General features: G+C 40.1%; 2 protein-coding genes across 3 annotated transcripts in view; one reads left to right on the top strand and one right to left on the bottom strand.

Moving 5' to 3' along the window:
- The window catches only part of LOC149451275 (ADP-ribose glycohydrolase MACROD2-like), a 750,194-nt gene that overhangs the window by 502,932 nt on the left and 221,303 nt on the right, over positions 1-25,959 (top strand). The gene's annotated exons all lie outside the window — the stretch shown is intronic.
- FLRT3 (fibronectin leucine rich transmembrane protein 3) lies at positions 8,327-24,779 on the bottom strand. Of its 2 annotated transcripts, none has more exons than XM_089690777.1 (3): positions 24,538-24,779; positions 13,764-14,431; positions 8,327-11,622 (listed from the first exon to the last, which is right to left on the bottom strand). In XM_089690777.1, exon 3 carries the CDS (start codon positions 11,599-11,601, stop codon positions 9,646-9,648), a length of 1,956 nt encoding a protein of 651 aa, XP_089546903.1. In that variant the 5' UTR covers positions 11,602-11,622; positions 13,764-14,431; positions 24,538-24,779; the 3' UTR covers positions 8,327-9,645. The 2 variants fall into 2 exon arrangements, with proteins under 2 accessions (XP_089546903.1, XP_089546905.1); XM_089690779.1 differs by having other exon boundaries at positions 13,764-14,427.

The raw sequence follows: 25,959 nt of genomic DNA, 5'->3' as shown, positions 1-25,959 counted from the left end.
ATTGGTAGAACCTTAGTATAGAACAGTGAGCACTACTGCTACGATCAAAATCAATGTATTTAGAATTATGAAAAGGTTATAGAAAATATATTTATACAATTATCCCAGGCCTTATGAGATTTACATCCATGTTATTGAGACATATGGAATTAGAGAAGAAAATGTTGAGGTATAAGCTACATAAACACTTGTGCTATACTGGGGTGAACCAGTGGGTACCCAAGAAGCTGTACCTGGGATCTGATCTCAATCCGCCCTCACCCTTCCTTCCCGGCTCAGCTGCCTGCCTGTGTAAGCAGTCGGCTGTACTGTGATGAGGGAGAGGTAAGCTGCAGGTTGTCTGTGTAACTGTGTAAGGATTGTGTGTGTGAACTCTCATCCCCCTGTCCTCCTAGCAATCGACCAATCACCATTAAGGAGGAAAGCAGATTTTCTGTAAAAAGGATTCTCTTCAGAGTGTGATAGGATCACGTCAAGGATATTCCACCTGAGAGAGAGAGAGAGAGAGCCTGGCCAGCAGAGCCCACAGCCTTGTGAGGGACAGCAAGAGGGCTCAGAGCATGACCTGAGTACTGAGGGACAAAGCTACCCAACAGAGTCCTCATGGGCAAGGCAGAGTGGGAGGATACCTGATCAGAGAGACCACGGCTGCTGTGTCGCTGGGCCTAGAGAGAGGGCCTTGTAGCCACTACTTGTTACCATCGTTAGGTAGTTCCTAATTGCTCAGTTTCTAACAGCCACTCCACAGGCCTAATACTTCTACAAAAGCCAGTCTTTAGACCAGCTTCTATTGGAAGGACAGCTGTACACATGGTTCGAATGTCGTCAAGTTCCTGCCAATATTCAGACCGTGTGTACCCAGCTTAAGTCTCTGCAAACACACAATGAAAACCATTGTTCTCGATCTTAATGTGCCCTGTTCACACCACAGTGTTACTGTAATGAAATTTGTTTTTTTCCAACACAGAAAACTGCATACACGGTGCAGATTCCTGCGCAGAAAAAAATCAACACAATACTAGTTGGCACATAAATAACAATTGTTTTCTTTGTGCACTTGCAGAACACGTGAAAAAAACTCATGTCTCTGCATATGGTGTGAAAGAGGCCTAAAACTGGCTATAGATGGTTTGAAATTCAGCTGGTTCACCAGGGACCATTCGAATTGTGATCGATGTGTGGCTGCTTCTGCTTGGCAGAAGTTGATCTAATGATCAACTTATGTCAAATGGGCTTGTTGGAATATTTTCCTCAATTAGTGACGGCAGTCACTGATCAGCTGAATGCAAAATACAGTCCATCTATGGCCAGCCTAACGCTTGAGAACAAGGGACAATACTAGCTTTCTCTGCAGTTACAGCTACTATATCACAGAAATCAAACCTAAACACTAAAATTCATTACTTAGGCACCTGCATGACCATATGCAGATATGCACAAGTTAGCATATGCTGGCATGTAAAAACGCAAGGAATTATGATCTAATAATGCTTTAAACTTTGATTTATGAACACGCGGTATATATATTAATATCTCCTACTCATTCACTTGGCAGCTTTCAGTCATTAATTGTTATGCAGCAAATGTTGATTTAACATTCTTGCTTCAGACCCTTCATATCTGCCTGCTTTGGGATATGATGTATATCTGTCTGTTCACTAGGTGACAGCCGCACCTTTTTTAGACTATGACTCACCCTGATTTTTTTTTTTTAAGGAATAATACAAAAGTTTCTAAACTCAAGTAGCAGACTGTATTTTTATTAACAATTCCACAGTGATGGTACATTTGATGCAAGGCAGGCCCTTCATTGTAGACATACACCTCATTAAACATTTACAAAAAATCAAGCGGTGAAGTGACTGTATTCTATAGTTAGATAAAAAAGCAACATGACCACAAAGAGAGTAATTTACTCCTAGCTAATAGTGTAAATTGAGCTGTACAGCCACTATCGCTGATATCTTTTGTATATGATAGATGAGAATGGAATGCTCTGGGTTTTTGATTTACCTTTCAATGTGAGGCTTTCAAAATGAAACCATACAATTAGGCTTTAATGCGTTATATTCCTCAGAGAATGTGATCCGTAAGAAAAATACAAATGAGCAGGTATTACAAGAGTAGAAGTCTAAAAACACAGCAGCTAAACTTGGTTGATCAACCTCCCTCAGAAACATATGTAGAGTAAAACGCAACCGAAACCGTAAGAAACCGCAACCGAAACCTGCCCAAAATAAATAGATTTGGCCAAAGGATCTGAATGTTGGCTGGCCAGATCTTTAAAGTGAACCTGTACTTTGACCAGGTAGGACAAAGCAACAGGCTTACTTCAGTTTAGCCATCCCCAGCAGCTTATACCTTTTGCTCCTCTGCTGTTCCATTTACCTATCAGGAACAAAAGGTAAGTCTTGTGTAGGATGCTAGTTGTTAAAGTTATAGTTTACACAGCGCTACAGACTTCTGTGTAACGGTGTTGATTGGCACAGTGCTAGGACATGGAGCGAGTCCCATGCCTTTCCATTCCTAGAAGTACCAGGTGCTAAACAGACCTGTGGGGGAAGCAAAGAAAACCTAAGTATTTGTTGGTGGTGGGGGATTGAAACAAACCATTGATTTGCTCTGAAGAACAGGTTCGCTTTAAAAGTTGATGCAACATAGATCATGCCAATAAAAATGAGCATCCATACAATGATAGTAGACATAAATAGATGTCCTCTAATGACATGAATGATGGGCAATGCATATCTAAGTGAACTGCGGTCAGAAACATCAGTTATCTGTTTTCCTTAGAACAGGGAATATATTGGCACGCTATATTAGCTATCCATATATCAGTGAGACCTGTAATTCTTACCCCTTTTTGTGTTAATGAACAATAGAATTCCTATGGGTATCACTGATCATAAGATGATAGTTAAGAACATATAACTGCAACACTTAAAATTAGAAAACTAAAATAAACCAAGATTACATACAAAATATTGCTCATGGGTGATCTAACTTGGGCAGACAATCAAACCTTTAGCCACAGGCCCACCAACACCAGTATCTGTAAGCAGAGGGATTGGTTCGTGCATGCATGAATCACATGTCTGTTCTTCTCTATGGTAACTTCACCCCTAGCTTCCAACAAGCACATACTCACCTGCTGACTCTAGCTGTTAATTGCATATTGTAACATGCCCCAATATAAGGTCTCTATTCTCCAACTCCCAAAAGATTAACTTTATGCTCCCTTTACAGACATCTCACATTCCTGCTTAAGATGAAGGAAAACTTACCACCAGCAATAGCACACTGCATCACATTAACGTTCGATGTAGGTGTACACTCATAGCTGGCCATTTATGTAGTCATTTCAGCCATTTCTCTTTTCAACTGCATGATGTGCTATTAGATTTGGTACCTTAGTTGGGGGATTGTTTTCATTTCCATACCAATGGTCTGTCTGCCTGTGATTATACCAAGACCTTGTTGGATGGTTTTTTTTAAAGACTTCTGTTTGCTTCAAGTCAATAAAGTGAACAAGATAGCAGACAGTTTTTTTTTTTGCTTGAATACGTGAAGCCTAAGTCCTCATGCACACTGGACGTTTTTACGGGTGCTTTTTTTGGCTTTGACGTTTTTTCTACAGAAAGCTCCCCAGCATGTGGTCCTATGTGTCCATGAACACACAGACTGCAGTCGGCGTTATTTGGCTAGAAAAAAAAAACCGAACTAGTGAATTTCTAGAGGAGTTTTTTTAGCTGTAAAAACACTCTAATGCTGCAAAATGCTGGAAACCAGCTGTTTTGGACATTTGAGTAAACCAAAAATGCAAACACGGTTAAATGCTAATGCGAAACGCAAAAAAACCTCACGTTAACGTGACTTTACAAAGCTAATGTTACCAGCGTTATTACAACAACCATTGTGCATGGAGTCCTCCCCTCACCACCCCTATAATGCTAGATGCCTGGGAGTTTATGATTTCAGCATTTTGAGTCACAGATGAGTATTGAAAAGTGTAATGAAGTGAGCAACACACACACACTTACTTTCTTATTCCTTCCATCTATATTGAAGACATAATTTCCAGGTTTGCATGTGTTTCTTCTGAGTACTGTGGATTCTTCCCACAACCCAGAAACATGCTGTATTTAAAAAAAAAACAAATAATTATTCAAAAAAATCTTAAATGCCCTTTTATTTTAGTGTGCACTTGGATGGGGTCTAAGCCACAAAAAACACAGTCTAAGGCCCCATTCACACCTGAGCATTTTGAAACACGAAGCTCCAAAACACTCAGGGAGAAAACAAATCAATATTCAGGGGTGTGGACATTTTTTAAAAAACTACTAGTCCAGGGACTAATAATAATAATAGTAAGCAAACTTATATAAATAAACAAACAAAAATTAAAGTCCCATACACCTAAAGTCCAAAGTAAAGTCCAAATGTCCAAAAAAAAAAATTTCCCAATTACTCTTTATCCCCGGATCAGATTGGTGATATACTCCAGAAAATCTTCAAATACCTCAAAGAAAAAAATCTCAACATAGTATATTACCCCAAGTATTAAAATAAAGTGCCACACGTGTCACATGCAGGTACACAAACAAAAAGTGCCACAGCAATCGTGAAATCTCAGGGCTAGTAATTCAATTAATAACTCCACTGCACACAATATAAAAAGTGCATAATTACCCCAACATAGATAAAATCAGCATAGAATCCATAGTATAGATGAGAATGCCTCCAAACATAGTTCTATTGTCTTCTCCAGCCATTCCCCATAGACCTCATAAACAGACCAGCGATCAGTATGTGCATTGAAAGGTAAACATATTTTATTGTAGCAACTTACATTGAAATTTGATGAAAACCGCTTCCATGTAGTGAGATAGTCCAAAAAACCAACTCCTTAGCGGTAACTCTTTTTCCAACACCCTTTAAAACTCAGGAGAGCCAGGCAAACGTGGAAGTCTCCAGGGTTGGAACAACCGCGTGTTCCAGAACCCAAAATGGCCGCCACGGCACTTCCGAAAAAAACGTCAATACGTCACCACGTCACGTGCTCCGGACGCGTTTCGTCACATCCGGACTTTTTCAACAGGGATACGGACGTGTGCCCTCCAGGGACTAAATCAGGGCCCTAATCTACTTGTCCCTCATGACAATCTACTTGTCCTGATGAAAAAAAAAAAATGTTTTTAACCAAAACAGTATTTAAATCTGAGTTGATTTTAGGAATGTCTGGGGCTTTTAAAAACAAAAGGGGCTTTATTGCGACTTAAACGTGTAATATTTTTACCATTGCACTGTTTATCTCCTCCCCTCCCTGCCTGTCTCCAGCACCACACCCGGGGACAAGCAGGGAGGAGAGAGACCTTTGCAGTGTAATGAGTCCCGATTGGCTGCTAGTCAGGAAAGGAGGGGGGGGCAGGGCTTATACTTGATCCCTTTAACTACCAGAGTTGTTTTTGCGTTTTCGCTGCCAGAGCCATTTTTACTTTTTTTGCACAGGTTTAAAAAATAATTTTAGGCATGAAGATTGCATATAACCCCCAAACTTTATATATTTTCTGAAAGCAGAGACCTTGGAGAATAAAACAGTGGTAGTTCCAATTTTTTATGTTGTATATTTTACTACAATTTTGCGGTATAATCATGCAAGTAAGTTAATTTTAGGGCACAAAAAAGCAATAAATTACCCTATTTTTTTTGTAAAATCTAAAAGATGAGGTTGCAGCAAGTAAATAGATATCCAACTTGTCAAACCTTAAATTTGTGCGCGCTCGTAAATGGCGGCGTACTTCAGTACCCTATATTTTCTATAGGTCGACACTATTAAAGCTCCTTATAGGTCACCAGTATAGTGTTATGGAGGAGGTCTGGTGCTAGAATTATCGCTCTCATCCTGGCGTGTGCGAGATATGACATGAGTATTGCAATTGGCAGTTTCATGCATAGACACCCCAGCGTGTGCTTTTACTTTTGTACGTGTGTATATGTGGGGATGGGGGCCTCAATATTTTTTTTGAGGGGGGGATGGTATTTGCTTGGGTGTAACTTTCATTTTTTCCATCACATAAGGAACAAAGTCCCCTATGTGATGATTTTTGGTGACAGGCTCTCTTTGAGAAGTACAAGGTCTAAAAGACCCTGCATGTCTCCCCTCTGTTCCACTGAATGTAATGTGGTGCACATTGCACCATACTACATTCTTTTCCGGGGATTGTATTGCAATCTCTCATTAGGGACCCAGAAGTGACATCGTGATGTCACTTCCGGGTCAGCACAAGAAGAGGAGGGGAGTGGACTGGTCCGCTGTTCTTCCTCCCCTTCAGCCGACAGCAAGCCGGGCCTGCAGATGGGCAAGTGGAGCCTGGGAAACCTTGGGGCGGCGCAGAGAGGCTGGCACTGTGTGAAAGAAATCGGCGGCAGCGCTGCCGCCGATTGCTTCACCTGACAGGTGAACCCGCTGCTTGCCCGCAGCAGGGCTAAAGGAGGAATAAAAACTACCTGCCCAGAACTACATGTCCCAGGCATCGGGCGATAGGAATTCAACGTCCCTGATATTACTCTATGGAGATGGTTCACATCTCCACTCCCAAGTCGCCTGAAGCTCAAAAAAGTTTTGGAGCTACTTTTGTAGCTCCATTCAGAAAGATTCATGCATTTTTGCTGGTTTTGTAGCACGACCAAGAATGTTTTTCTGGCATGGCAAAACATGGCAGCAATTGATGTCACAGATTACATTTTTCTCTATTAGCCAATATAAAAACGCCAGAACTCATAAGGCCTGAAAACACCTGAACAAACCGCGCACAAACGTTTGCAAACGCGCATTAAATCGAGTGCCCACGCATGAAAAAATGCACAGAAATGCTACGCTCAGATGTGAATGGAGCCTTTAACTGGTGCCAGCGTCACTTCGGACAGGAGCTGCTGTCAGTTATTTTACTTCAGGGTAGTACAACGGGCATGTTAACAAGGGACTTGGCAAGCTGACAGTGGGACTGAAGGCATGCATTTCTGCAGTGTTTTGTAGTTCCAGTGATGACAACACTACCACGGGATTTGCAGCGAGTGGTTAGCGTTGTCTGGCCTACACAGGAAGCGCTGAAAAGGGACAAATAGCTGGCAGCATTACCCAGGATTTATTTCTACTTTTCAAGGACTATCAATAAAATATACATGACATGAGGATTCACATTTCTTAAGAGAGCAAATTAGAATATTTTATCTTTACATACACTTTAAGGCTACATGTGCACTGGAACTGGCAGAGACGTTAACTCTACTAGCAGCAGAAAACCGCGACATTGCGTTTAGCGCTTGGATGTTTATTCATTTTATTGGCCCGAGTATTTGCCATTGAAATAAACACCCAAGCGCTTAATGCATCTGACATTTTTTTGGCCAAAATGTTCCTGAATGCAGAAGAATCGCTTTCAGAAGGACATTTAATTGCGCCTAAACGCTGCTGCTGATAAACTCTAATAAGAGCCTTCATGTACATGGACACATAGGCTTTTATTGAGTTGAGTTCAGGGGCTTCGGTAAAAAATGCCAAAAGCTACTAAACTCACATTTAGGAGCAGCAGTGTACATGAGGCCTAATTAGCTCCCATTAGGATTGTATATAAGAGGTGCCTACAAACTTTATTTCTTGGCTCTGGACCAATATAAACAATTCTGTGTTCTCTGTAAAACAGTGCAAAATATGCTGGTTCTATATACATTAATAAAAAAGAAATAGATACAGAATGAACTATTTGACAACAAAGTACAATTTATTGCTCTGCTAAGGAAAATGTGTTCTTTCCATGGAGCTGAATATATGGTACTTTTCAATCACTAGTGGTGGTAAGCTATAATAAAGCAGGAAATTCGTGCTAAATTTATGTCAACATCATTTTGAGAGCAGCCCCTTGCCCTATACAGGCAAAATAAAGAATGGTCTTTCTTTAAGAGTCATAAATGAGGCTAATTTTAGAGGTCAGTCAATCCTCATCTGGCTTAGCTAGAGAAACTTGGCTCTAATGCTCAAACACAAGTGATGTTTAGACAGTTGGGTGCTTGCTCGATCCTCTGGGACTTATTTGTGGCTCGCTTGCCTTCTGCTAGAATGTTTTCAATTCTAAGGTTGCATGTCACATAATACTTTTGATAGCCCAATGGTGAAAATTGCAGATACAAAATGATAGGACTTCACCAAACAAAGAAGCAATAGAAAGCTGCAAATAATTGCTGCTGATTATGTTTCCTAATAATGGTTTGCAAATGTTTAAGAAGTACAGCGAACTTTATGTCCTTTCTCAATAAACCATATCAGGAGTTCTCATGTATTTCTTCATTTTATTCAGCAATAAGTTCAATATTTTTCATAGTCTGCAAGTATGAAAAATTGTCACAAAAAAAAAAAAAAAAAAGCTGAATACATGTAGCATTGGATCAAGGCACATACAATACTGGCCAAAGGAGCATACAATGCACCTTGGCATTTATCTGAAAAAAACAAACAAACAAAAAAAACATACAATAGGGGGGGAGGGGGGTGTATGGCAACAAAAATGTATTTCTCTTAAATATTAAATTAACGGAAAGGCAATATAACATGATGGATATTTAAAAAAATGATATATAGATTATGATGTAGTAATGGGCACCATGGATTGGTTGGCAGCTATATATTATGATGTTAAAAGTAAATATCTTATTTTTTGTGTGTGGGAGAGGGGGGGGGAGTTAAACTTTATAAAATGTGATATATTGAGTGCAAATGTTTTATTTAAGTAAATATTTAGAACATTTAAATTTAAATGACTACATTGAGAACAGTTGATCCTTCTTTGTTTTTACTATTCGGCTCAAATGTATGCTTTTGGTGGGAAAGTATAATAATGTTGAGATATCTTTTACACGGTCTCTAAAAGGTTATATTTAGTGTGGATCATGTATATAAACACGGATCCAGTTTCAGGTTTTACTGTAATTCTAATAGTTGAAAAAATGTATGGGGATGTATTTGTGCTATGGGATAGTAGACTATCAGTACTTTTTTGTGGTACATTAATGCCCATTACTACACACATAGGGTTTTGTTTCTGTTTATTGAATAATGTTGTATACAGTTTTTGTTTGTTTACAGACCCATCAATACTGTTGTTTTATTTTGTTTTGTAGCTACATTTTATTTATACCATGTTTAGAATGATATGCAAAACCGGCCTGTGCTTATACTACAAAGGTCAGAAAAAAATACAAAAAAAAAATCCTGATTGTTCAACACAGCAGGAAAAAAAAAAATAAAAATTCACTTTCACAGTCAACAAGTCATTTTACTCAGTAGAACACAAAAGAAGAGTTAAATGGTCTGTAACTTCAATATTAGCAAGGAAAATACAGTACAAATTACAAAAAATACTAAAATAGAGAATTGTTGTCAGGCAACAAACTACATTTAATTGTAGCAGCAACCTGAAATTTTGAAACTTTTAATAAAAAAAGTTCTTAAATATAAATTATATGGCAAATGTACAGTACATTGCTCCTTCAAAGTCTTTGTGTCATTTTTTAAATCCAGTGTTTTGCAGTAGAACAGTGAATCCCATTCACTCATGTGAGTCTCTATAAAAAGTTTTGTGCCTCTAATCATCATGAATGTGAATGGTCAGAATCTGGAATACCACTGTCTCTGTAGCTTCTGTTACTGCTGCTTTCACTGTGACTGGTTTTGTACAAGGTTACTCCATTGGATGGGAATATAGTGTGTAATATAAACTCCTCCTTGGTCATTGGATCGCTATTTATTGGTATCATCTGAAAAGAGGTCTCCCTAATTTCTAAAATGGAGTTGTCTTTTTTAGTCCCTGCTTCTGCATAATCATCTTTTCTTCTCCGGCCCTTGCTGTAAGCACAGTTCCTGGAAAACAAGGATCCGTTCCGGTGGACATACCAACAAACCAATGCAAGGAGCGTGATTGCCACTAGAGCCACTGCTCCACCTATGATAGCTGCTAGAGGCAAATTGGAATTTTTATAAGGCTCCTTCTCCTGCTCTCTATTTAAAGTTGTGGTGGGGTTATACATTTTAAGTGGGGCAGTCTCTGTTTCAATACAAACAGGTGTTTCATCCAATAAAAAGAAGTTTCCGGTTTCCATGGGAACCATACATATACGGTATGGTGACTCTGGCTCAAGTGCTGTGAGCAAATATTCCGTTCTGTCACCTGTCACAATGGTTTCTGTAATAGATCCAAACACTGGGCTGTGGCCTAACTGCCAGCTAAGTCTTAGTGACTTCATTGGTAAAGCAATTTTCCAGGAAATGTGGATGGTCTCAACAGTGACCGCTTTTACGTTGATTGTGATTATTTTCCTCACCGGTATTGGTGTGGTTCGGTAGATTTTGTTAAGGTCAGGTGGCCTGATTTCCGGCTGTTTGGTCACAGATACTGGCCTCTGACCTTGTGCTGGCAGCAAAGTGTTTAACATAGTTGTTGTTGTAATCTGTATAAGATTTTTATCAAATCTGTCTTTACAATCAAATAATTCTTTGTTAAGGTCTTTAATGGTCATTCCCCTAACACGCTCCGGTGCTTGGCACATCAGCCCACGAACATTAACTTTGGAAGGCAAAGACTGAAGCCAGTCACGTACCCATTTCATTTTGCAGCCACAATACCAAGGATTGTTGCGTAGGAATAACTGGGTCAAATTATCCAAATCATCAAAAATACCCTGAGGTAAAGATGTCAGATTGTTGTTTGACATGTCAAGTCGATAAAGTTGGGTAAGGTCAGCAAAAGCATTGGGTGGCACATAATTCATATGATTCTCTTGAAGATAAAGCTTTCTCAAATTTGCACCTGGCAGATTTGCAGGGGGAGATAACAGAGAATTTCGAACCAGTGACAGCTCTGTCAGATTGACCAAATTCATAAAGACCCTTTCCCCAAGGCCACTATTGGTTAAGAGATTTCCATCCAAAACAAGACGTTTTAGATTTGTGAGGTCCTGCAAAGAGATCTCTGCAATAGTGGAAATTCGGTTATCATCCAAACGTAGCTCTTCGATTGTTCGAGGCAGACCCCAAGGTATTGTGCTTAGGTGATTTCGAGAAAGGAACAGAAGACGGAGATAAATGTTGTCTCGAAATGCCCCATCCTCAATGCTAACTGCAGACACAGAATTATCATCTAGATGTAGCTCCTCAATTGCAGGAATCTGTGAAAGTGCATCATAGGTTATAGTCCTTATATTATTTTCCTGCAGGTGCAGCTCTTTAACATTTTTTGGGAGATTAATTGGAAATTCATCTAAACTGTTCCGGTATAGGTAGATCCTTTCCACTTTGTCCAGGCCTCTCAGGTCAGAAGGTATCCCAGCATTGTTGATCTGATTATTTTGAAGGTAGAGAGTTGTAGCATCCTCTGGTATCCCCGAAGGAATAGATGTCAAATCCCTATCATTGCAATAAATGAAACCTCCATCACAGCGACATGCTGAAGGGCAAGGTTTGGCACTGACGTACTGGGGAGCCAGTCGAAGTAACAGTAACATCTGAGTCCAGGCAACAAGAAAGTTCCACGCTTCTGCATTCATGGTCATAAGGGATGAAGCAATCAATACCTGTAAGATCACAAAAAAAAAATTAACATCTCTGTAGTCTTTCATCCCTAAAACGAATCATTTCTCTAAAGAAGACCTATCAAGAGTCCTTATCCCTTAATCCTGAATACATAGAATCCTGCAATACATAGTAAAAGTATATATATATATATATATACATACATATATACACACACATATATATATATATATACATACATATATACACACACATATATATATATATATATATATATATATATATATATATATATATATATATATATATATATATATATACACACTACTGCAAAGTCATTAGGAATTAAATAACTTTGCCATGCCCACATCTTAGTCTAGGAAGGAGATGATGACCCTGAATGATGCCAGAACAAAGATGATGTCACCATCTGGGGAAAAAGGAAGTTGAGGTCAATGTCAGTAGGTGTACTATGGTCTCCCTAAGGCTATATGCTTTTATGGCAATGAAAACTATTTTACACAGATAGTTAAAGTGGAACTTCACCTGCTCAATCAATATTGACTATTTTTTAATTCTTAAGCTGCTATCTTCAGTAAATAGGAAGGTATATTGTTTTAAACTTTTTTTTTTTTTAGATTTCTTCAGTTGCTTCCTAGTTTCCATGCCTAGGCAGATTATGTCCTACATCCCAGAAGTCTTCAGCAGAGGAGTTGGGGCTTTATTAGCTAAGCACACCCTCGTGTCTGCATGCCTGAGTTAAGGGCGTGTGGATTCCAGGAAGTAAATGACACATCAATCATCCGCCCTTACTCAAGATGATCACGGCCAGAAATACTAGGAGGTGTTTTCTCAGCAAAGTGATTTCTCAGCAAAATAAAGCATGGACACTTGGATGGATAGGGGAGGTTACTTTGAATATTAATAATGAACTAAACAGCATTTTCAGTTTGTAGTGCTCAGATTCAGTGTAGTCCCGCTTTAAGGACATGTATAGAAAGTAATATTGTACTAATGTTAAGTTTAGCAATGAGGTTGTTCTTTAATTTGGCCAATTCCATTGGAGTATCTCGGTATAGATAGCACATTTTGTAGGTTTTGGTCCTGTAAAGTATTCTGATTGTGTTCTAAAGTGTAATTCACTATGGGGAGATGTGAAATTTGGAGCTGTAATAGGTTTATGGATACATGAATTGATAGTTTATAAAAGTTAACTATCATGCTACATATGGAGCAAAACTATTTTTTTCTATTAAGACTGCAACCACCGTATTTTCCTGTTTCTACCGCCTACTAAAAATATCAAAAACAAAACTGGGAGTAAACAAAACAGAAGTACCAGATTTCCCAGTCCCACATAGAAGGGCCTGTAATCGTGCTTTTAGTAGCATTCCGTATTCATCTCACATATACTTTCACTGTTCAGTGCACATTGGCAAACTAACCCACAGGGCTATGTCATTTGAGGGATTTTTAAAAGCAGTGATTTGCTTCTACAAAACTCTTCCAATGCTTTTGGTGCCAGAGAAAATAAATTCCAGTCAGTGGAAGGGCTATGGCATAGCCTCTCCTGCAGTTTTATTACCTAGTTGTTTGAGAAATTCACTTTTAGCAGTGTTTCAAACTGTACACAAAACTGCTAAACTCTGTGGCTACCCATGTTATCCACTATAGCATAGAATAATCATGTCATATCAGCAATTATGAGCTGCGTATACATGTACTTTAGTCAGCTACAGCAGAAAGTTTTAAGCCAAACTGCTTATCGCCAAAGGCAATATTTGAGATTTCTAGCTGCTGCAAACTCGCTCAACCATCATTCAGGAATCAACATTTTCCAGCACGCCCACTTAAAGCTTCTACTCTTGGACAACACTGGTTTTATTTTCAGTCTGCAAACAAAGTGTAGAACAACTATACGCTTGTAGTATACAGCAATTTCTCATTGCATGCAGGTGCCTTTCTATTTGTGTGTACTATTCCCTATCTCATACATTACCAGGCATGGTTGAAATGATTGTGGATATTGATGCTGCAAAGGTGTTACTGACACAGAAGATTCTAAATGACATTCTGCGTTACAGCCTGTGTCATGACACCCTTTATTTTTATCAGAGGTTTTTCCTTACTTGTTTTCTTCCCCTCCTTTATCAGCACTTAATAGGAGCTAGACTAGACCTACCTGCTCAAGAAGTGTCAGATGATGTTCCCTTGAATCCTCCCGAGGGCAAGCTCTTGTGAAGTCCTTATGTTCCGAGAATAACGAGCTCTGGGTTATCTCATTTAGCAGTCCCTCTTTCGTAGTATTTACTCAAACAATCCTAACTCAAAGAAGAAGGTATAGAGTTTCATTTCTCTCTTGTCCACATCACAGCAAACGTTCACCACCGACACCCAAATCGAGTTTCCTGCGACCACGTGGTGATTCCTTCTTTTCCAATTAAATGTTTCTTTATAATCCCCTTTGGTTGTCTTTAATTTTTATGCCAGAAACTGCCTTTCCGTGTACAAAGGCTCCTCTGCAAGACCAGTAAAATTAACTCCACACCAGGGGAACGATTCATAATGTAAAAGCTTAAATAAATAGTGCATTCAAAGTAGGTACATGCTTCCCTGTGCAAATATCAGCCATGAATGCTCTCTGTACAGTAGTCACAAACCCCAAACATTGACACCCGCTGTGAAAACATTTCTGGCTCCAAGCTGGATGTGAAACTTGATTGTAAAAAATTAGTGGAAGATATATATCAGGAAGCGATTCGTTCTTTGTGAATTTGAGCAGTTTTCTTTAGTAAAAAAAAGAATATGATGTGCTCATTCCTTCTAAGGATTCCTTGCTGCAAGAACTTCCTAGAAAAAAAATAAACACATGTTAATTAGCTGTAATTGATAGGGAATATAGGCAGACAAGCTGACAACCGAATTACATGCCTTGGCTGATTGAGGTACATTCATTCATCTTTATAACACACTAAAGTCTTGACTCTGTTCTCAGCTCAGACCTCAAAAGATCCCAGAGGTCAGGAGCATGGTACCACTCGCTGCCACGTTTTCTAGTATTTCACATCAGCCATTCCTGTGCAGCCATCCAAGAGCAACTGTAATTGAAGTCAGCTTCAATCAACCAACTGCGGAGAAATTACTTTAGCAAACGGTGACACCTGTCTTTTCCGATTACAAACTCAAGCACAATCCCTTGCTGTCCACCACTTTTATACATGTAATAGATAACCAGGTCCGGGAGCCATTCCTGCTCAGTTGCACGCAAGAGCTAGGGTTGTGTTGTAGATTCTAGGCCAGGCCTTGGAACTGAATTATTTAAGGAAGCATTTGTACAACAAAATAACTTCAACCATTCTCTATACATACTGGCTAAGAAGCTTCTTTCCATGTTGTATCTGGTGCTGACGTAAAAAACTGGAGCAAAAATGTATCCGTCCCCCAGCAAATGAGAAAGAGGACTCCTGATGAACTGCTATGAGCACCATCTACTTTTTATAGAAGTCTTTTGCTAGAGATTTTGAATATTAGTTGAGCTAAATAAATTACGGAGTTTAACTTGTAAAAACTGGATAGTAAAAATAAGGATTAAGACCATGGGAAACCATGTTATGCAAACTTCAATTAAATAATAATAACAGAAAAAAGCACCAATAACATATCTGCCAGATGTATTTTTAGATGTACTTACAGCCTGGGCCCTAACACCTACCACTAATTGGTAAGTTCCCTTTAACATAGCAGTGTTAATCTTCTGTTTTGCTAGAACACTTCTACTACCCAAGAGACTAATAGTCTTTTGAATTTGGAAGTTGGATTTGAGATTGTAGTTAGGTTCTGAGATCTCAGCACTTTCATTGTAGAAATTGACTGCATAATAGCGCCCATATACTATTTTACACACGGGGGGGGGGGGGGGGGGTGTAAAGAACTGCTCTATACCAACCTTTCCACTCAAAGACACCAACGAACACTTAAATGCTCTTAATTGTATTGGCTTTCAAAAAGACCCTTTTTAAAGTAAGCATTTAAAAGGCAGCCTTATGAATTATGGAGATGCTCAAATCATAATTCCTATCAGGTTCTGATTTGTACAAATCATTCCTGCAGATATTTTCGCTAGGCCTTTCTATGTAAGGGTCAACCTGCCAAGGTGCTGAGAGTGACAAGCAAAAGAATTTGAGAGCGCTGGAAATACTTGACCCTGAAATTAAGGAATGCCATAGCAGCAATTTGCTTCTCCACTCAGTAATTACATGGCATCCAGCAAGCAAAGCATCTGTTCCAGAATTAAAATGCTCCACAGTGCCAGTATGCTGAATAATAGATGCAGAAGACTTCTTTTATATAAACTAAATTCCATCTCCAAATGATTAAACTTTAACGATATAGGGCTAAGCTTACTGTGAATGTGGATACTGCTTAAGCAACGGTGCCCCTGGCCTAAACCATTTTAAAGACCGCTTTTCTCCTAATCTAAAGAAACTATTTAATTATTACATATGTAGGCACAAAGGGGGCCCAGTATCCTGTGGTATTTTGCAAGGATGCTAGATAGCTAGTAGACAATGCTAACACTTATTTACCAGCAGGCGTAGCATCTTCCTGAATCCAGATTAAAATGTAAGCTGCTTTTTTACCTTACACAGTTAACCATTAGTGTCTGCACTCAAATGTTTTTTTTTATCGGTGTCTGCTTTGATTATTACCATGAGTTAAATTTGTTTTAACAACTGCTGAAGTGAATCACTGAAGCAGCTAAACGTACAATAAAGTATGTTTATGGCTTTTGCAATCTGTCTTCTCTTAATTAAAAAGATTTTTTTTTTTATACCTACTGCTTTTTTTCCCATCAAAACATTCTTAAATTTTTTTTCTTTAATATTTTCCTTCATCTTGTCTGATGCCCCTGGCAACAACAGCTAGTGTAAATAAAATAAAGGCATGTGTTGACAATTCGCTCTATGGAAATCACTCTTTTCAACTTGTTGATTGGGCTAAATAGTATATAGGATGTAAGGAAATGACTGCAAGTAGTGTAAAATGCAGAAAAAAATACTATTTGTTTTTTAGATTGAGTCCTAAATGGTTTCTTTTTAACCCCCATTGTCATGCAAACCACTTTCTAATGCTGCCATTGTAGTAGGGGCTTTGCTGGACTTAACTTAAAGCTCATTAGGATCAATAGCAAGTTTTTATTTATTTTTAAGTGCAGCAAACAAAACAAAGGAAAAATAGCTCTGCTTTTAGAAAAAAGTGGATTGGAATAAATTCTTGATCTGCTTATAAAATGATGGCCCACGTTTATTATTAAATACTTTACATATCAATAGCTAGGCATGATGTTAGAACTAAGCCCCCCAAGCAGTGCTTCATGCCAAAGGGTTGCAACCATTTCTTTAAGTCTTTGTATATACGCTGAATGACCTCCAGTGATTATAGATAAAATATGACCAAGACCTGGGATGAAATAAGGTAGTGGACTATGTGGACTTTCCCTGTTTTTGCTATAGGCCTTCAGCTTGTATCTAGATGATAATATATCCCATCAGGTATTGTTTTTGTAGATTGTGTTATGCAGTTTTGCCCATACTTTGCTTTGTAACTGCAAGGCTGCATGGTATTGGCAGAGCTTTAATGTTGATACAAAGCAGGGATTTTAAAGTAACTTTGCAACTTGAAAGTACCTGTCATGATTTCTTGAATTACACATTCTTGCATTGATGATAGTGTGGGTCCTGTAGTCCCCAGATTTCGTTATTAAAGCTAGATTTTTTTCTACAATCTTCAGATTGCACCCAGGTAGGGCTTACACCATGTATACCACCAGTGATAAGCCCACCAGGATCTATAAATTGCACAGTACACTCTGGAGTTGTGAACCAATCATGTTCACTAACACTGCATCAAATAATACGAATCAGAGTCACTCTCTTGAGAGCAGACTTCTTAAACCTTTTCAGTTTGTGAAATAAAAGTATATCAGGCCTATTGTAAACAGTGTAGATCAGCCATTCTAAACTAAGGTTCCAAGGAACCCTAGGATTGCTCCAGTGGTTGCAAGGGGCTAGTTGAACTGTGGCTGGCTGACCTCCAACTTAATGGTGACTGCTTAGTTTCTGGGCTAACTTGGCAGTCGGGTCATCAGTGATATTTTTTTTTGTGTAGCCATCTGTAAGGGTGGGATTTTGACACCACCATGAGAGAGGAATCATTCAAACCGATTCCTGGTGAATTGTGTTTTATCAGGAGTACCCCGAGACCTGAAAATTATTTCAAGGGTACCTCTAGGGTAAAAGGTTGAGAAGGGCTGGTGTAGACATATTTCGTTAACAGGTCATCTTTAAATCGTGATCCTGCTGTGTACTGACCATGTCACAAATATATCTCCTATAGTGGAAAAAGCAGTAAAACCAAATAATGTTATGTTCACCTTTCCCACTGATCACAGTGATGATGGACATTTGTTAGAACTGCAGTTGTGAACATTTTCTAAAGCAGACCAGCAGAGAGCACCCTACCCCATGTCTTTTGCTAGTACTGTATCCATTTACTTCACAGCCTATATTGGGGAAGGCAGTTTAAACCATGTCCTAGACAGATTTTCATGTGGCCTTTGTAAAATCTTCTTTACATGGCTATCTTGAGTGCTAATTTTTACATCCCCAGCTTTCTAATAATAGAACAGAAAATATCAATTACTTATAAATTTTCAAGCACTAGGTAGACATAAAATGAAGAGAAAAAAGCATGCATTAAGTATCTAAAGGGAACAGCGTTTTTGTTGGCAGTGGTAACCATATATTATCATTCAACCTGTAAAGATATAAACTCATTAGTTACTGTACTGTTCCCTCAGATACTTTTAAGCAGGAAGTCCAGTAGTAGACAGCAGGGTTCCCCCTTTAAGGGCCAGTAATTCTTTTCACATTTTTCATCTAATGGGAAAATATCAGTAGAACTCATTGCTGAACATTCTAAAAGAATGGTCTTTCATTTGCATGAGAAGCTGATTGCATGTATCAAGAGTCGTCTGTTGCCATAACAACCAAACATGAAGCCCCGGGTTCCTGTTTGAAGTGCTACTCCCAGCATGCTTTGGGTCACCTCCATTTTCCATGGAGGGTTTATCATACGTCTGGAGTCACACAAAAACAATACATCTCCCCATAGACCTGACTGCTTACTAGATGTCATATAACAAATATGACAATCAGTAATATTTTCCTTTTTTTTTTTAACAAGCATTTTTCACAGTTCATCATTCTGTACAGGTCTAGCTAGAAGTTCCCCGCTAGGGACATATTTACACAGGCGAAGAGTGAAAATGGCCTATATATTAAGAGAGCATGCCAAACAATTATCCCCATTGTCTGAACAATTGCTGGAAGTTATTTCTGAGTGGAGTACTTGCTACCTACTGGAGAAATGCCTGACACTTCACCTTAGGGCGTGACAAGCGGGTACAGGTTTGCACAGTAGACTGCAAATTAGTTGAATTCTACAACAACTAGCTCACATACTTTGCCTGTGTCAAATACTTTTAATATCTACTGTGAAAACTTTTTGTCTGGCTGTAACAATAGCAGCTAAAAGTTTGTACAGTACCAGCCTGTAAGGGTTAAAAACTATGTTCCCAAAGGTGTTGTACGTTTAATTAAATGTAATTGTTATAGTGCAAAATAGGATGCTTTTATGTATGCCAATGAAGATTCCATCTATCCCTATACCAAGAATGTGTGCCACAAAGCAAAAATCCCACATTGATAATACGAATTACTAATAACCTGGTAACCCATTCTCTAAAAGAGAACACGCACAACATATTACTTTAAGTTCTAGACTGCACAACATACAATGGTAATAACTATTCTTATTAATAATGATTTATCACAGCAAGAAATATACTAAGGCCAGGAATTTAGCATCAAAGAATTACCATCAATTAAACAAAGAAAATCACTGAATTTAAGCTAGCTGTACATTGCCTACAGAATATAATTGTCAAGGCCCCTGCACAATATTATACATGGCTTTTTAAACTATCCATTTTGTTGACTGCTTGAACTTCTGCAGCCAGGAAACAGACCACTGGTTTCTTTGTTCATTGACTAAAAAGGGAGAAAAAAAATAAATGAATTGAAGAAAAACTGCTCCAGTGTGCCTCCAGCTGAGCCTATGCCCACTTGGGGGTGGTGCAGTCTACTCGAAGCCTTTTTCTGTCGAGACCCACAAGTCAGACGCTCGCTGTTTCTGTCCGGCTTTCCTGACTTTAATTGCAACAAAGTCTCCTGTTGAGCTGAACAGTGGTGTCTGCGAGAGCAAGTAAAAGTTCTCCTTTTGAAGGACTTTGTGAAACCCTAATGGCCATGCTGATTTCATTAACCATGGTATTTATTTAGTCATTACCCCTGACAATGCACGCAACACACACACAAAAAAAATGATGAAAATGGCACTAAACCAAAAGATTTGTCTTCCTTCGTGTTAAGCTGCAGTCTTGCCCCCCTGGCTTATGTGGCCTGGGGTTATGAAGAATAATTAAGTGCAGTTTCCACAGGTGAGATCATTCTGTTACTGCACAATGTTTATCTTGATTAGATAAATCCAGATCTCAGATCCCAATTTAATAGACACAAGTCTCATCATGTTGGGACTCTGTGCTTCCACCACAGAAAACCAACCTTTGCCCTATTGAATTTGATGAGCTTCCAGCATTCCTCATGTAACAGTATACTATAGAATTGTACTTTTAACTACATGAATAGTCAGTTCTCAAGTTTTTTTTTTTTATTTTGTTTTTTTTTATTTTACTTTGGAGCCTCGTCTTGAATGTACTTGTTCTTGTTGCCTAAACACTGTGCAACAGCAGGACATCATATCTGTTTTTCCTAAAGCCTATAAAATATTTCAGTAGTCTTATCAAATGGACTGGCTTCAGTTGACAAAAGCTAGGACTGTCTACAAAGAGTAAATCTGCCATGTCAACCCATCCTCCACTGAGTGTCTTTTATACGAAGAGAGATTTCTTTCATGCAGTGATCCTAAACTGATAATTGTGTTTTTTATCCTGCGGGGGAATAACGTTAGTTAGGGCTGCACACCCGCAGGCGCTAGATGGCGAGCATAATTGGACTTTATCTGATTGGACAACGCTGTACAGAAAGAATGGACCCAGGGAATAGATAATTAATAGTCTGGTAACAAAGTGTGACAGCAGCCAGAATTTGGCCAAATTTATTTCTCTTCGCTTTCATCTGGTCACTGAAGCCATGAGAATAAAGAGATGGCCAATTATGCGCAAGGGCCGTGTCTTCTGGGTTTATGTTCCAGACTTGTCAGGAGTACAATGCTTTCACTATACACAAACCTTTCCATTACACTTTACTAGTGAGGATGCTTATTAGGAAGTCTGCAGACTGGAAGGCTTCTTATGGGGGTGGAAAGTAGGAAACATATCAATAGGCATCATAGTAAACAAATGTGGGAGCTACAGATGAGCTACAGTGACCTCAGTTCATGGTCATGCATATGTATGTACACTACCCTGTACAGCGTCATGGGAGGTGGTAGGAAATGGGTACAATAACTGTATGACATAGAACTGTGTATAGTATATATTATTTATATAGAGAGATGTGTAGGTGCAGTCGCACACCATTATTTTGTGTGTAGATATATACATATTTTATATACAGTGTATACATAGGGTGTGTATGTAGATATATACACACACAGTGTATATACATGTATATGTATGCATTTCTATATTTAAATGTACCGGCACTACAAACTAACAATATGTCTCAAAAATAATGTAGTTGCCTATACGTGCCTAGCACTGTACATAATAATGTAGTAAACCTAAAAACTGCTTTCTGTGTCTACATCTCCATGGACAACATATTATAGTATTAGAGGTATAGTGGACACCAACAGCTTTTGCTTTCTGCAGATCATTTATTGGGAAAAAAAAATAACACGATTAGAGGCTAATGCTGAACGAATATATTTGCAGGGATTAATCTTCTTGGCCAGCTCAATCAAGCAGCGGCAGGATCTCTCCGTAGAGCTGCTGAGTTCAGCCCTTGGTGAGACCTATTTGTTTAATTCGAGGCATTATTCACTAGCACTGTGGTCTGTTAGCAGCTGCAGCCCATGGGTTGAAGCCAGGGAGAGGGGGACACAGGACTCAGACACACACACACACACACAAAGCTCCACCGTTGTGGCTTTCTGCACGCTAGAACAGATGACTGGCGAGGCCAGATCATGATTGTGAGCTTGTTGGCTCAGAGCTGGAGAAATAATAGACTTGTAGAAGTGGGAGCTAAGAATTAGGGAGGGTATAGGCTGTTCTATGATAAGAAGAGAAAGGGTTTATAGGGACCCTAACATACTGATGTATAGAGCAAGTAGGGATCAGGGAGGATATTTTGCAACAGATAAATGCTAGCTCTACTTTACAGCTTGTATGTATGTGTGTGTGTGTGTGTATGTATATATATATATATATATATATATATATATATATACACATATATCTGTCTTTTACACTGTGCAAAATAGAGCTACTGTTTATCTGTTGCAAACATCTTCTCACTCCTTTTATTTAATATATATATATACATACACACACTGTGACTCTACTGTACATAGGAGTGGGATGTATTTTTGTGTGTAGAAATCTACAGCAACTGATCAGAAATGTATTAAAAAAAAAAAATAATATATATATATCAAAAGATGCAGTTACCCTTAGCAACCAGAATAATGCAGGATGAGCACCCATTTCCAATTGGTTGTTGTAGATTCCTGAACTTTGCTCTGTTTTATTAAAGACCCATGACTGATGGTTTGGTTGTATGCAGCATTACATTCTATTTATACAGATTTAATTTATTGCATTTATTTGGGCTCTGAAAATAATATGAACAGTTCTTGGGGATACTGTTTATACTAGCAGTGTACTGTTTACATATGACTGCAATGTATTTTTAAAAAAAAAAGGGTACAAGGTTTATTTTAAAAAAATATATAAATAAATGTGTATCCCGCTGTCAGCTCTTCGCTCTGTAGCATTTGTCTTTTTCCAGATTTTAAGAAATCACAACACTAGTTCTTTGGAAGTGACATAACACTGCTCCCCTCCCCCACGTCATATTAACTTGCTAATCTTGCAGAGTTCAGTTCATCTGCAGCTTTTTTTTTTTTTTTTAAAGATTTTGCAAAACATAATTCCCTGTTCCCAGTGGGGTCCCCCGAGCCTGGACAATACTGGGTCCCTTAAGCTTGGCATTATCTGTCTCACACCACCTCCCTTCCCATTGCTAGGCTGCTCACATCCTTCCCTTGTCCAGGCGCTGAATTTTGTTTTAATGTCTAAAGAATAGGAGAGGGTTTTTTTGGGTTTTTTTTATAATAAGCTCCTTACTTTTTCCAGTGCAAATAAAAGGGGATTGAAGCTGTGCAGGAATGGAACTGCCTTTTCTTTCTGGAGCAATTCAGGATTTGAGATGTAGGTGTAGCTGTTCATTTGTGTTTTGCGAAGTCTGCCTGGCTTTTTTTTTTTTTTTTTTTGCACAAGTCAGGAACATGGGTTTTTTGCAAGATCTATGCTTTTCATGTACATACACTGCTGTTCAGAGGGGATTATTGATTTTCTTTCCTGGCTGGAGAACAGACCATTGTAGGGACATACCACACAAACAGGCACAGCTCAGCACAAGGAACCTACCTACCTCTGATGGCCAGAAAACTTCTGCTGGGTCACTGGGTGCTGCAGAAGACCTGTGATCCCAGTTATAACATTGATCCTGGTTAATACACTGATCCCAGTGTTCCTAGTTAGAACCTGGATGACTGGGGTCACTGTAATAACACTGATCCCAGCTTAACAAATGATCCCAGCAATCCTGGTTACAACAGTGATCCCAGACGCACCAGTTTTCACAGTGATTTCCCATTTCTCCTCCAATCCTTTCCCAGCTCTGCCAATCACCCTTGTTTGGGCTGCCAGTTATCCCAGTTCTTTCAGTCATCCCCCATTACTGCTCCAGTCATCCCTATTTTCCCTCCAGTCCAGTTCTATCACCCCTGGCCAGGCCGTCGGTCATTCTAGGGTTCCCGGTTCTCCCAGTAATCCCCCAATTTCCTTCCAGTCTCATCCCTGTATGTCAGTCACTCCTGGCCAAACTGTCATGCCAGTAATCCCCTGATTTCTCCTCCAGTCTCATCCCTGTATTACCAGTCACCCCTACCCAAGCTATCAGTCATCCCAGTGTTCCCAGTTCTCCCAGTAATCCCCTGATTTCTCCTCCAGTCTCATCCCAGTGATTCTCCTCATTTCCCCTCCAGTCTCATCCCTGTATTACCAGTTACCCCTAGCCAAGCTATCAGTCATCCCAGTGCTCCCAGTGCTCCCAGTAATCCCCTGATTTCTCCTCCAGTCCCATACCTGCTTTATTAATCACCTCTGGACAGACTGTTGGTCATCCCAGTTCTCCCAGTGATCCCCCTCTAGTCCCATCTCTGCTCTGTCAATCACTCTTAATCAGGCTTTCAGTGATCCCCCATTTCCCCTCCAATCCCATCCTTGCTCTGTCAATCCCCCCTGCCCAGACTGCCAGCAAGTGCTGCAGAGGGAGATGACTAACAAAGTGCTGGGTCTGGATGGTCTGATCTGTCCCACGAAAATCTGGTCTAGGCTGTCCCTGGATGGTCTGGTCTAGTTTGTCCCTGGATGGTCTGATCAGATCTGTCCCTGGATGATCAGATCTGTCCCTGGAAGGTCTGATATGATCTGATCTGTCCCTGGAAGGTCTGATCTATGCTGTTCCAGGATAGTCTGATCTGTTCTTGGATGGTCTGATCTGTCCCTGCCATCCAATACAGTCTGCAGTCCGTATGAGAGGAGAAGCTGTGATGAGGGTTAGTGATTGGAGATCCGGGCTTACCTGGAAGATGAGTGCAGAAGGAGAACAATCCAGTAGGCAGAGATCTCCTGTGATATATTCCAGTGTGAGGGCTGCTATAGGTATGAGGGAGTCCCGGGTGTAGTCAGGCTGGGTCCCCCCGTGGTGATGTGCAGTGATGTCGGACTCCCTGGCCCCCCGTGCACAGTGCAGTCCCGGAGCTCCGCACACATTCCACTCCGATCCTTCGAGCTCCAAGTCTGAACTTACAGCGGCACCTCGCACTGGAGGAGTGTGTGTGATGTCATAGCAGAGGGCGGGGCCGGCGGCTAGCCCATCCCCAGTGAGGTAAGCCACTCTGCGGGGTGGCGATGGCCGTGAACGGACAGTAGAGGGCGCCTGGTGCTATGTGCCGTGCGCTCCGCTGTCTCCGGGCATCGCTCGGAATTCTTCGCCATCGTTAACTCTGTCGGTGCCGGTCTGGCAGGCTCGTACATCCGTCTATCAGAGACGTGACGGAAACGTTCTCCTTACAACCAATGCCTGCTTTCAGTGTGATAATGAATTCTAAATGTCTAATGAACTTTACAGCCAGTTCCCAGCGTGCCAATCTTGTTGCGTAAACGTGCGTTATGTAAAGGCAGCTGGTTCAGAGCAGAGGCGGACTGACAGCTCATGTGGCCCCCGGGCAATAAGGGATCATGGGGCCCTGTGTCCTTGCCCAAACTCAAAAAAGCCTATGAAAAAGGTATCGGGCAGCTCATGGGGCCCCCTACTGACCCCGGGCCCTCGGGCAGTGCCCAAGTTTCCAAATGGTCAGTCTGCCCCTGGTTCAGAGTAAGCTGCTAATGCACAACAATGGTCACAAAGTGTACTTTAAGCGTTATTTTTGAGGCAGCACAACACAATGAATGGTGGTATGTTACCGTGTTGTGTGCGTCCGAAGTGCGTCGGTTTAGGCTCCATTCACACTTTGCGATTTGGAATTGTAGCCACGATCGCCATGATTCTGCCTGTGATCCCTACACAATACGTGACGCACAGTTAGGTGTCAATGTCCCTTAGTGGCACCTCTAATGTGATGCAATTCAGCTGTGATTGCCGCACAACAAACTGCAGCTTTAAAAATCGATCGCATGAAGCCTGCAGCCTGAAAAGGAGCAGGAGCTGCTTTTCCGATAACAAACGTGCATAAAGCCGTCCATTCAAGGGAATGGGCTGGCCCTACGTAACATGCAAATCGCTCAACAAAATCACCAGCGGGAATGCCGGTCCCACTCCGAGAAAGTACGAATGCAGCCTTAGGGAGTTGGGGTGGCGGTCAAATTGGCGCTGCATCACAGATGTATGATTTGGCGCTAAGATCCAATCTGTCACCTCTTTATGTCCATGTGTATTTTAACATGCGATGTAGCATGTATACACACGTCATTATTCTGCCTTTGTGCCCATGCACACCATAAC

This window comes from Staurois parvus, unplaced genomic scaffold (assembly GCF_062004578.1).
Source record: "Staurois parvus isolate SC_StPar_1 unplaced genomic scaffold, SC_StPar_1.0 ptg000543l, whole genome shotgun sequence".
Lineage (NCBI taxonomy): Eukaryota > Metazoa > Chordata > Amphibia > Anura > Ranidae > Staurois > Staurois parvus.
This window is presented reverse-complemented; position numbering and strand designations above follow the sequence as displayed.